A 13,389-nucleotide genomic window follows, 5' to 3' on the forward strand; every position below is an offset into this window, starting at 1 on the left:
TTCTATTTGTTTAGCATGTTGTCCAGCACGGGAAACCACATGAACGATCTACGATTATTGGGAAGCTGGCAGGGCAAATTGTGAAGATGAGTCAGCAGAAGTTTGCTTCTAATGTTGTTGAGAAATGCCTGACTTTTGGCGGTCCAGAGGAGCGTAAACTTTTGGTGAATGAGATGCTTGGTTCCACAGATGAAAACGAGCCACTCCAGGTACGCCGCTTCCTATTCACTACCCTAAGCTCCCTACTACTTTGTTTTATAATTTACTAATAAAGTATTTGTCACCTTTTCTCACATTATCAAACATTAAATTGTTCTCTTGCAATTAATAAATCTTAGCCATGGTAGATTTGTCTTTTCACAAATTTTCTGTTGGGTTTGACCAAATCTGAACAATCAAGAGAAATTCTAGCCTAGACTGAGTCTTCGACAACTAGATCAATTGCACGGAAAGTATAATATATTTGCCATGTAATTGGTGTACAGTTCAAGTACAAAGTGATCAATCACACGGCAAGTGCACTAACAAGTGTTGGAATTGCAAATTTCAGGCTATGATGAAAGATCCATTTGGAAACTACGTCGTGCAAAAGGTACTCGAGACTTGTGATGAAAAGAGCAGAGAATTAATCCTCTCTCGTATCAAGGTTCACTTGAGTGCACTCAAGAGGTACACTTATGGCAAACACATTGTATCCCGTGTAGAAAAGCTTGTTGCAACTGGAGGTCAGTTAACGTCGCCTCAACAAATCTTCTTCTTTTCATTCTTTAGTTAACTGCATAGTTTCTTATTAATCAAATCCACTTCTATGAATGCTTAAACCGTCGTTTTTTTGCAGAGAAGCACATAGGGCAAACCTCCTCCAATTCCTCTTGAAACACTCCAATCTCGAGCAAAAACATCTGTACATACAAGATGCTGAGTCCGTCACGGCCACAAGCTCTTTCCAACACGGCTGCTATTCATTGTACATGGGATAGTATTAACATAGGTTTTGCTCATAATCGAGCCAATAATAAGTTTGCATTTCTTTGTTGATTTGTGCATATTTTGCGCTTCATTTGTCGTTAATTGTGATGAAGAGTCGCATTCTTTATGTATAGGGTTGATAACGTTATGATGAACTTAGGGTATATATAGTTGCACAGAATGCCAAACAGATACATCAAAAAGAGGCATTTTCGCGATATATCTTTGGCATTTGCATATCTTCTTCGGTATACATCTCTACTAGCTATTGTTGTTTATGAATTTTTCGTGGCGTATTCTTGCTTCTTGGATTCACGCATGTTTGTTCTATCTTCATTGCCCTTAGGGTTGTTGCATAAATCATTTGAGTTGGGATGAAAGGACAAGTTTTCAAAATTTGATTGAATTTCTTGTCGAGTTTAAGATGATGTCAGTATAATCTGATAGTAAAACGTTGCGAGCTTCAGTTTCAAGGCCCTTATCATAATCCAACTTCAGTTGAGTTTGAATACTTCTGTACTAGTTGTATGTTGTGCATTCTAATTGTTCAATATAAAATATTTATTGATTTTTATTACACAATTCTTGTATATGGAAATTTACTAAAAAAAAATGTCGATAAGAAAAATGAAAAAGAAAAAAGTTGAAACCAATTTAATATATTCAGATTTTAATCGTACGTGAATTTTGTTGCTTGTTTCTCACATGTTTTAAAGTCGCGATATGTATCATTTGTGGTTCGGGTTAAGCTCATTAACAAGTCATAACATGTCAAGAGTTGATGACTTTCGATTTTCAGTTGAAAATATGATTTTTGATTTTGTATATATTTTTAATTTTATGTGAAAGTGTGTGTATTTTCAAACAGACATGAGATAATGCACAAATTTAAGTATAATTATCTTTTTTGTTGTTTGGAAAATTATCATACCTTCTAGTTTGAATAATTGTCCAACAATTATTTCAATCCATTAATTTTCGCTAAGTTCCATCCATCGTTTGTGATGAATTGACCAAGATGTCATTGCGGACTATGAATTATAATTTTACTTATTTTACAATTTGTTAAAAAGAATTTGAAAAAGAAAGAATTCATAAAAGGCAAAGTTGACAATTTCAAATATTCATCCAAGAATTACATAATTTCATCCAACATCAAGATGGTATTGATAATTTTTCAAATAACGAGGATATTTATAATCATGCCAAATATCAAAAAAACTTATCGTAATTTACCCTATTAAAAATACAACAAACAAGCAAACATATATATGTATGGTAGTTGCATTATATTAAGTTGCTACTTTTACGAAGATACAATAAATTCTAAAAGTTCTTAGGTAGACATATAATAAGTTGAGAACACAATTAGAATAAATAAATAAAATAAAAAATGGGGCCTTTTCACATATCTAATTTACAAACTAAATAAAATGAATGTCTTTATATTTACAAAAATAAATAAGAAAAGAAGGGCAGCAACAATGAATGAATAGAAGCAAAAATATGTCATTAAAATTCTTATGTACAGTGTAAGCAACTGTATAAAGAAGCCAAACCCTCTTCTCATCCGTGATGTTGAAACTTGCCATAAGATGCAAAAAAATTCAATTGTTCGATCAAAATTCGTCGTCACCACCACCATCGCTTCTTTTTCTTCTCCTCCACCGATGGCAGTTCTGCATACGAGAAACAGATGTCAAAACATAAGTACAAGCTATAATTGAACTAAAAGCCCAGATGTCGTCCCACTTCCTGTCGTAGTTCAAAGTCGCTGTATCCGGAGATAATATCATCAGTCGGCCTTGTTCTATATCGAACATAGTGTATTAAGATATTAGCGGACAATACGAAATAAATGCATGATAGACTGCTAAAAGTTCTAGAAAACTAGTGTTATCATAAAGTAAAGTGTAAATGAAATACATTATTACACATCCGTATATGTTAAGAATTTTTAGAATAATAATGGGATAACATTGTTGTCAAAATGGAATTTGTGAGAAAAAGTAGTTCATCAGCAATAGCAATAACAAAATATTGATAATATCCTGATATGGTGAATAACATATTAGAAGATATTATTGGCGATACATATATACTCAAATAATCATCGCCAGTATCAGTCGAAACTTTTAATCATGTTTTGTATTCATCGATGGTAAATCATGAGAAACTGATAAATTGTGGAGGTCTGTTCTGCAAATTTTTATTACATTAATCACATTTGTAGTGAAAGCACCAAAAATAAATCTTTACCTCCTAACGGATAAATCGAGTTATAGTGCACTTCAGCCCAGAAGCTCAAGAATATAGCTGCATCGGAACAAAGACGCAGAGTTAAAACTTAGAAGCTGGCGTAAAAAGTATCCCATTACAGGCACTTGTTTAGATTACAAAATATTGTTTATTGTGAGAATAGACTTTTGAATCAAGACTTGGTGATATTCCAATCACTTGTATTAGTCTATAAAGTGGTCCTTTCTGGTTACCGTATATTATACTACCACCAACACGTCTGCATGCAATGCCAACTGCAAAAACGAAAGGGGGTGGGGGTGGGGTGGAAAAGAAAATTTAAGATTAAGTTTAATAAGAAAACTTACTTCTATTTGACTTCTGACTTTGTGGAAGAATCTCAATATAGCATGTATCCTTGAACGACGTAATGACAAAGATCTTGATGCCGAACTGCCATAAAATACTGTAAGTACACTTTCATTGAATTTAGGTAACATCAGAACCACACAGGAAGGCCGTGTATGGATGGAATAAGACAAAAACACCTCCCTCAGAAATAGTTACTCACAACATTTGGTGCAAAAACCAGTAACAATTTCATTCTAAGGACATATCAGCACAGTTGTTACTGAAGATAACAGGAAATTTAAGTATAGCCAAGATGCTACAAATAAGACAATCACATACAAGTATATCGGAAGCAAGATGAGGGTTGGAAAATCATACCCAATCTGCCGCAGCCTGCAATGTGATATGATCGCCCCATTCCCCATTTCTGCAATTGTGCAAAATCGATTAAACAAGTAGATTTATGTACATTCGTGCAAACGCATATGCTAAAAATTGATAAGAGTTCAAAAAGGGTATTATACTTGCTCATTTTCTTCAAGTAATCACTATAAGCCATGGGAACATAATCTTCATACAGCTCAGCTCGGGACTTAAGCTAATGATCGGACATGAGAGGCAAACATTGTAATTAGGTAATTACGATGGTGAAAAGGAAGATTGCATTTCAAGAGGAAGGATATAACGTCACATCAGAAGAAGCAAACCTGGTTCACTACTTGCTCTCTCACAAATTTGTGATGATCTGGGCTCCGATATATTTGATCCGACAACGAACGGAACTACAGAAAGAACAATAGACTTACTAAGCCACTGAAGGAAGAGGATCAATTATTACAAAGCATAGAAAGATGGCAATTTAAATTTTTATAATATGATTTTTTATCTTTATGACGAAGGCAAAGACATAGATAGCAAACATAGATGCCACATAAAGAACCTGACAGTTCCCATCTCCCAGAATTTTTAGTTCTTCTAAGTCGTATAACTGCAATCTGTCACACAACGAAATTTATAGAGCTAAGGATACTTGAATTGCATAAGAAAGTGATGGATAGTTAAAACAAGAAGGAATTTGTTGATAATTGTATCTTATAATCAATTAATCATATGAGAAGTAATTATAATGAAATGTACTAAAGAATATACAATATCATTTTTCAGGGACCACACTTCTCTCCTGGAAGCTAAGCTTATTGTAAGTGCGCACAATGACACAAAATAGCGTCATAGTTTGTATAATTCAAAAATCATGATCAATGTTCTTTTCTTCCATAGTTAAGAAGAACATATAGGCATTAACACGAAAATATGACTACAAGACCAGTCAGAGAAAGCCAAGGCAAAATAGCAATGCAGGCAATGTTGCATACAAAACCTGTTCAACAGCCTCTCATGATCAGATGTGGCCTCATCAACAGACGGTATGTTTCCATTAATTTTAGGAACATGCTGCAATAGTGACAAGCACAACGACAAACCTAACGTCAATATAAAAAACCGTACTACGAGATATGCAACAAATTGATTCTTAGAAGATGTTGCACAGGAAATAATTAGTCACTGTAGCAAAAAAACAAAGCGTAAATACATATTATATTAAAGGAAAATGTCTGATCAACTTAGAACAAATAGGGCAAAACTTACAGGAACCGGGACCATCTGATTCAGCCTTTTGCCCAACTCGTCATCAAGAACTGATTCATCTTCTATCTCTGGTAAGACATTCTGATCCTCATTCTCCATTGATGATTCTTCAGGTTCAACTAAAACTGCATCATTGTTTCCCTCCTCTTCTTGATTACTTTGATACTCTGAGAACAGAATAAATAAACTGATCGAGAGATAAAATCTAAATCAAACAAAACACGATCTTACTTTCCATACCAGAATTTAAGTGTCGTTCTGAAGGACCAACCCAATCCTGAGCAAGAACAGATGCTTTCTGATATTGTTCCCCTGAAGACGCAGATCCTGATGCCTCGACAACAGCAAGCCTTGATAATTCTTCCTGAAGAGCTTGAGCAATTACTTCGTCATTCTCCATGATAGAGTATGCTGGATCATTAAAACCTTCTTCCACAGACTCAGTCATCGAGATGTCCTTCTCATAACAAGTAATAGTTCGTTGAGAACCATCATTCGTCAAAGAGCAAACATCTATGAGGTGAAGACCCCACCGAACAACATCAGGATCTAGCTCATACATGGAAATTTTATGTGTGATCTAACGAAGCGTTTGCAGGAGTCTGATCAAAAACTTTTCTTGACAACCAAAGAACCTCGTCCAGATTCTTTAATTTAGAAAACATAGGCCTAATATTTCACATTTACATATTAATTGACTAAATACTAGGGAAAATCATCGGATAAAAAATTCATTTCTACTTCATCTAATATATGCTAGTTTTAAATTGATAACAAAATGCATTCAACAATGCATCTAATCGACATAGAATGTGTCAAATGGCAAGAGAAGAAATAACCTAATAGTGTTACATGAATCTAAATGATATACTTTCTTAATACTATCTATTATAGGCAGTCGATTCCCTTTGAATAACAAAACACTCTGTCATGGCATTAATTTATAGCTTGAGCCTCACTTTCCTGAGAGTCAGCCATTTTTGCTTAAAGTCACCACAGATCTAAATCAATCACATTACCGATAACTTACCAAATTGAAGAACTATCTCTATAATCCTGTCAGCAAAGTATCCTCATCACCCACCCCCACCCCCACCCCCACCCCCACCTGGACTGGTGATTCAAACTGAACAAAGCATAAATCTAGAAAAAGGAAGAAAATATATAGCCTGCTCCTCCATTATTATTATTATAAATTTTTTAGAAAATATAATTACAAAGCTTTAGTTCCTTAAAATCATAACAATTCACTTGCAACTTAGGATAAACAAATGTGGAAACAATAATTTAACAGAAGGCCCGACTGCAGATACAGATGAGTAAAGACAGCAGATTTATCTAACTGTACAATTCTCTGAAAAATAGCAAGTCTCGACCAACAAGTGTAACAAAACAATCAAGAAGACTCCTACATAAGATTTCCCCCTGATAACCGGAAATTACTGGTTCAACTAAACAAGGAAACCTTAATTTTCCAAAAACTCAAAATCTATAACAGTTTCCAGATGCTCTCCATTGAATATACTTAGCATTCCTACAGAACAAAGACTAAGAATAGTTTTCCCAACCGAAAGAAGAACTTCCCAACCATAGATTACCATCCATGATCCTCCAATAAGAGATAAAAGATACTGAAAAAATTCAAGTTCATTGCAGGAAGCCCTTAATAAGTTTGCTCTTCCCTACTTGCTAATATCTCTATCTTAACACACTTTCATGAAAACCATATTTATATGTTTGAATATATACTCTTCAATTTCATCATATTCCCACATCACTTCTTGCAATATAAATCCATCACCAACCATAACACTCCCAACCCCTAACATCCACATCAGAAAAGCAAACAATGAAATTGACAAAACCTAATCTTAAGGGCCAAAGACACTATATTAACAATCTGTAAACATGTGAATTCTAACCTTGAAACAATGAAGAAAAGAGAGAGAGAGAGAGAGAGACAACCCAGATAAGAAAATTAAAAAAAAATCAATCTTTACCAATCAAGAACAAGAAAGAAAAAAAAAAAGTTCCAATCTTTACCAAACAAGAACAAGAAGGAGAAAAAAAAAAGTTTCAATCTTTACCAACCAAGAACAAGATTAACTTCATCCAAAAGGACCCAAGCCTTCAATATCAAGAAACCTTAAACCCAAAACTCAATGCAATTCACCATCTTCCAAGATCACAACGAGTACCGTATTCTTGTACGTAATTCGTTACACACATACGAAAAGGTGTATTGCTCCGTGTGATCTTCCCTTGAATTAGCAGCAAAGAAATCACAGATACCTCGGGGTAATTAATCATGGGTGGATAGGTACGTACATATATATATATCCTAGAATCCAACGGCGGCTTAAACGGCGTCGTATATATGGTTAACGCACTTGTGAAGTGGGAAAGCAAAATCGTAGGTGGGAGGCGAGTGACTGCCGCCGTCAGGGGATGCTTGTGCGCATTGACTTCCAATCACATTAGGACACGTACCATTCTTGAACGGGCCCACCTCCGCATGGATTTTGGTCGGTCACGTCCATTAATGATGGTTTCAATGAGCAAAAGATGTGTTAAAAATGTATCAATCCAAAACATAAATAACTTATTCAATTTTTAAAAATTTATATTAAATTTATTGTGTAATTAATATATTTTATTTTATTTATAATATATTTTAAAATATAAAATTTATTTATTATATGCACATAGAGATTACGTGGCACAACGATTAATATAAATAAAAATAATTGCATTATCATTATTTCAAATTTACTGTAATTACACATAAATCTGTTATAATTTATAAAATTATTTTTAATACTTCTCACGTTTCTTTTCATCAACCTTTCGTTGCTAAAAATTCACACGGATTTGTTTATACTAGTAAAAAAAATAAAATGATTATTCATATTTATTTCAAATTTATTTATTAAAACATGTCAAAAAAACAAACAAACTTTTTTTTTTTTCTAATCAAACTACACTTATAGAAATGATGATATATATCGTCACATATATAATCATGCAAAGACACGAAAAGTAATTTGATCATAAAAAGAGATTTATTTGACCTGTAATAAGTCATTTAAGAGTAAATATGAATTTTCATTCAAACGTTTTGTCAGTATCAACAAATTTGTTGAGTTTTGATTAATGGATGAATGTATTTATTAGGCAGAAACAAACATCAGGAATATTAAATATAATTTTTCAAACTATAAAAAATTTACGTATAATTATCTCAAACCTTAAAAAAGATAATATAATTATTCCTAAAAATAAATATATATTTAAAAATAGGGATAATTACACTTCATCCTCTAGTGTTTGATGTAATTACACGTAGGCCCCTTATGATTTAAAAAATTACATATAGTCCCATGATGTTTGCTTCCGTTTAACAAACAGGTTCCTACGTTAGTAAAATTCACTAAATTTGTTGTTATTAACAAAACAAACTGAATAAAAATTGATATTTAGCTTGAAATGACTTATTACCAATTTATTGCAGGCCAAACAAGTTTTTTCTAACATGCATTAATACATGAAGACGTATAAGGATAATTTGATCATAAAAAAGTTTATCTGACCTGCAATAATCAATAATAAGTCAATTGCGGGAATCTATAAATTTTTATTCAAGTTTTTTGTTAAATCAGCAAATTTGGTGAATTTTGGGTAATAGAGAGACTTATTTACTAGATGGTAGCAAACTTCAGGATGACTAATTGTAATTTTCAAATTATATAGAATTTATGTATAGTTACACTGAATTTCGAGGAAGAAGAGTGTAACTATCCCTTAAAAATATTCTTATCAATATACATTTTGTCAACAAAAAATAATCAGTTCAAAATCCTCAAACTTAATAAACAGTACAGATATTCTGGAGATTAAGGATTTATGAAAATTTGTTGATGCAATAAATGGGGCAAATTCTTTTAGATTTTAACTTTAACTTCATCATCTTGGATATTGTTGTGGGCACTCCACAATTTATTAGCTAGAAATTATTTTCATTTTTTATAATAATAATTGACAATAAACATCAAAATACATCGGCATTCTAAAATATTATACATATTATAGGGTAAATTGCAGATATCTCCTCTAAAATTTAGTATAATTGCAAATATTCTTTCATTATTTGAAAATTTATAAATACCTCATGCAAATAGAAAATAATTATATAGCCCTTAAACGGTAAAGTAGATATTACTATTTTATCCTTACTGATTTTTTTGAACAACAAAGAAATAGGATGGGTAAAATAAATATTTTGTCAGGAAATATTAGTTCAAAAATTTTTTCTAGAAAATTCTAAAAGATATATAAAAATTTTAATTTATAATACAGAAGGGTATTTTAGTCAGTTCAACATAAAAAATAAATGAAAATCTAATCGAAGATAACAAAATATGATGATGATGATTAGGTCTATGTTTCTTGCTTCTTACTACTCGTATTAAATATATACCGGCTATATTATGACGACAACTTCTAAGATTTTGATATAATTACAAATACCCTCTTATTAGTTATCTTATGATAATCAATATCATGTTTATCACATCCATCCAGTGGTAACAATATAGAGTTGGAACAAGTTACATGTTAGTCATTAGGCTACTTTTAAGTTACATGTTAATCCAGCTTGGGTTGCCAAAAACCTAGCTTACCTTCATTTTGTAATTTTATTAATTCTTTAACATTTTATAATGCATTTATTTTGTATTACCTGAAAATGTTTCTATGTGTTGGGTGCTCAACTATATCTATCTTATTATATTACGTAACTATGGTTAAAAAGAAAAATAAACAAAAAAAAGGAATAATTTATAATAAACACCCTTGATATTTATTATAATTATAATTATGCATTGGTGTTGAAAACATTACAAATACCTTCATAACATTAACGACCATCTAACAAATACTATCTGTAACAGCTCATTATAAAATTTTATTTATTAAACAATCAAAAAATTCGAAGAATATTTATAATCTTTTAAATAAGGAAAACATAATTCAAAAAATCCCTTGTAATTTACCCAAAGAGAAAACAACAGCATTCAAGACTTCACCTTAAAAAATCTTTCTTCCAGTTGCGCATGAAATGAAGAGAAGGCTCTGGTTTTCCCCCTTAACTTCAAGATCTTCTTCTTGCTTCGTTTTTATCCTTGATTGTGATTTATGTATTATGGTTAGTTACCCTTTCTTTTTCCCACATCTTTTACTGCAATCTTTCATGATATAAGATAATTGCGAGCTCCACTACAATAGCTCAAAGACAAAAGCCATATTGTCTCAATGTAGGTAGAGAACAAACTAACAATGTAGGCATTCCACATTTTCAGATTATGAAACTTCAGATATCAACATTTTTCCTCCCAGCAAGATCCTCAAGAGTGAGATTCAAAGTATCAACTGATCCCTTTTTCACTTCCTCTCCACGGGCGGCCAAAAACTCCTCAACGCTGCCGGGCTCTCCAAACCATCCCAATCGATCAGCAATCAGGTGCAAATTGTTGCAACCGTCACATCTAGCAACAACCACACCTTTGTCATATGATTCGCGACAAACCGTCTTGATGGATCTTGTATCACAAACTTTGCATGTGAACATCATGACGAGGTCGTGTCTTTCAGATACCTTTAAGCTAGAATTTACTTGGTGCATTATCGTGGCCATGTTATTTTCTGAATCAGGGATACATGCACTTGTGCCGGGATCAGGGTTTGGACTGCAACTTTCACGTTCCACTGGGTTCTCCACCACTGGATTACTGGCTTCTGCAAGTGTCTGAAATCTTCTAGTATACTGTTCATAGCTGCGAAAGAATGAGTTTGGCGACGGATGAAAATCCCGGCAGATTACTGCACAAATGAAGCAGAGATAAGTGATATTATATGTTTTCTTTTTGCATTTGAAAAAACAAAAACAGAAAATGAAGGCTTAAATTCGTGGGGCAAGTAGAATTTCATGCATCCAATTATATTGGAAGAAAGCAAATATTGACTTTCAGAACAGTTTCTTTTTGTTGTGAAAACAGAAAATTTAAATTACTTTTTTAACTGTTTCTTTTGAATTCTTTGTTCAGTCCTGCCTTGCCAACTTAACCTTCCTTGCCCACAGAACCCCCAATCTTTCTTTTCTTATCCAAAGAAAAATAAAAGAGAAGAAAAGGAAAATCACGTCTTAATCATAAACATATTGTAGTCGCAGCCCGGTACTGCATAGAAGTTCCTCTTGATACAGAATAGATAAGTTGCACGTAGTGGAGATTAATATGAACTCAACTAACTAGCAGCTATCTACAGAACTCAGCAGCCATAAACAGTTAGCTTTTTTTGGAAATACCAATCTACACGAGAAAACCAACACATTTTTCTTAAAAGGAGCATAGAGAATGACATTCACATTGTAGCAGAGATGTTAACTAAGGGTCACATTCAGCATCATTGCTTAAACTTTCCACACTTATTCCGTGGCCAACAACACAAAATAAAGTATGATCAAGTAAAACAAAAATGCACAATTATTCAGGGAAGTGTAGCTAGCTTCAAATCTTAAAAGAACAAACAAGCTTCTTATGCAAAGCATCTTCATCGATTTTGCTTCAGCATTTTTGATAGGTATAACCCTAATTTTGTCTGGAAAAAACTGTTTTACCCCTCAAGGGCTTCAAAACTGCAATTTTATCCAGAAGACCGACGTCTTCTCGACTGGGTTCGGGTCGCCATTCAAGATCGGGTCCAGCGACCCACCTCCAACAACCCGGGACGCGTCGCAGACGTCTATTGGGCAATGAGACCCCCTTTGTACACTATAATACTCCATACTCAGTGCATTTATGGTACGCCATTTTTACTCACTTCTTCATTTAGATCACTCAGGCTCGCTAGTTCGTCAGAGACCTACTTATTCGCGACCTTGATACCAAGCACTGACTTAAACATCAGAGGGTTTTAGCTGGGGGCCACCCCAGCAAGCCTAACAATTTGCTTGTCTTTTCTCAGAGCCCTTACATCAGTTTGGGAGAGGTAGCGATCTAGAACCGCTTGGAGGATCAGTTCATCTGACCAGGGAGGTCGCGTTGATTTCGACCCGGATCAACTTTAATTGTGATAGTAAATAATTCTTTTTTCCCGATAAAACTAAATATACTAATTTTGAAAATAAGGAAAGAAAACCTAGCCGATCATAGAGTTAAAAGAGCAATGAAATTTGTTCAAGCTACACCTCCGTGTGCATAAATCAGATACAGTTAAGAATGATCTCAACCCATCATTGACCCTCCAAAGCCCAAAGATGCCTACGCACTCACAGGATTATGTCTAATCATCCATTCATCATTTTTTGCAGCAATGCGAGTACTATTAAGTAATCATTGAATAATATGAAATATACAATCGAAAACATGAGTGGAAAAGAAATTTTTGTGAATATATTTGCAACTTTGATACACATAGTAACATGTAAAGAATTTCACTTCCAAGAGAGAGCATATAAAACTCTACCTCTATATCTTAGGCCCTCGTAAGTGAGGATTTTACAGGCTAAAAGTCGGTTAATCCGATTTCTAAAAATACTTTTCCATAATTTTCACTGTGATGCATGAGGCAAAGGGGCAAAAAAAACTAGTAATTGGACAACATGTATCACATCAACAAATTAGGGCAACTTCAAAACCTCGAAAACCAATTCATATGTTATGCATCAACTGCAACTTCCACCAAAAGTTTCAGTATGAGGGAAATCCATTTCTTGAATGTCGTGTTTTCCAGCCAAAACACGGCTATTGAAGAGGATCATGCGATTGAAAGGACCCATCTGGGCCGTTAGATCAAGGGCAAGGTTAAAATTGGGGGCGAATTGAAAAATAAAACCATAAACGACGCCTTTTTGGAGGATCTAGGGCATGAGCAGATCAGGGAAAGAATTGGGGAATTTGACTCCAATACCCACCCCTAATTCCGACCGACAAGGGGACATGTGGACGGCTGAGATACGCGCGAAGCTGGGTTGCTGTTTGCTTTTTGAACACTTTTTTGCAGAGTAAAGGGACAACCAATTACGAGCTCAAGATGGAGGACAAAAGGCCACATTTTTTCTGAATTTTATTGTAATTTCAGCTTTTTGCTTTAGTCAATTTTTGCTGCAACTCCATGTAAAAGGGCCAA

General features: G+C 33.7%; 3 protein-coding genes across 5 annotated transcripts in view; 1 reads left to right on the plus strand and 2 right to left on the minus strand.

Annotated features, from left to right (window-relative positions):
• The window catches only part of LOC105166598 (pumilio homolog 4), a 6,865-nt gene extending 5,614 nt beyond the window's left edge, over positions 1–1,251 (plus strand). For both annotated transcript variants that reach the window (XM_011086010.2, XM_011086011.2), the window contains exons 9-11: positions 15–209; positions 551–725; positions 839–1,251. In XM_011086010.2, coding sequence (XP_011084312.1) covers positions 15–209; positions 551–725; positions 839–876 — 408 coding nt within the window. In that variant the 3' untranslated portion in view covers positions 877–1,251. The remainder of the gene's footprint in view (positions 1–14; positions 210–550; positions 726–838) is intronic.
• LOC105166599 (OTU domain-containing protein DDB_G0284757) lies at positions 2,242–5,847 on the minus strand. 2 transcript variants are annotated; one of them, XM_011086012.2, is made up of 10 exons: positions 5,446–5,847; positions 5,206–5,372; positions 4,937–5,010; positions 4,499–4,553; positions 4,266–4,340; positions 4,083–4,156; positions 3,937–3,985; positions 3,576–3,660; positions 3,229–3,285; positions 2,242–2,648 (listed from the first exon to the last, which is right to left on the minus strand). In XM_011086012.2, exons 1-10 carry the CDS (start codon positions 5,765–5,767, stop codon positions 2,602–2,604), a joined length of 1,005 nt encoding a protein of 334 aa, XP_011084314.1. In that variant the 5' UTR covers positions 5,768–5,847; the 3' UTR covers positions 2,242–2,601. The 2 variants fall into 2 exon arrangements, with proteins under 2 accessions (XP_011084314.1, XP_011084315.1); XM_011086013.2 differs by lacking the exons at positions 4,499–4,553; positions 4,937–5,010.
• Positions 10,437–13,389, minus strand: part of LOC105166600 — a 3,522-nt gene continuing 569 nt past the window's right edge. Inside the window, exon 2 of the mRNA XM_011086015.2 lies at positions 10,437–11,082. Within this exon, the coding sequence (XP_011084317.1) occupies positions 10,574–11,082 (509 nt within the window). The 3' untranslated portion in view covers positions 10,437–10,573. The remainder of the gene's footprint in view (positions 11,083–13,389) is intronic.

The sequence above is a fragment of the Sesamum indicum genome, linkage group LG7, assembly GCF_000512975.1.
Source record: "Sesamum indicum cultivar Zhongzhi No. 13 linkage group LG7, S_indicum_v1.0, whole genome shotgun sequence".
Taxonomy (NCBI): Eukaryota; Viridiplantae; Streptophyta; class Magnoliopsida; order Lamiales; family Pedaliaceae; genus Sesamum; species Sesamum indicum.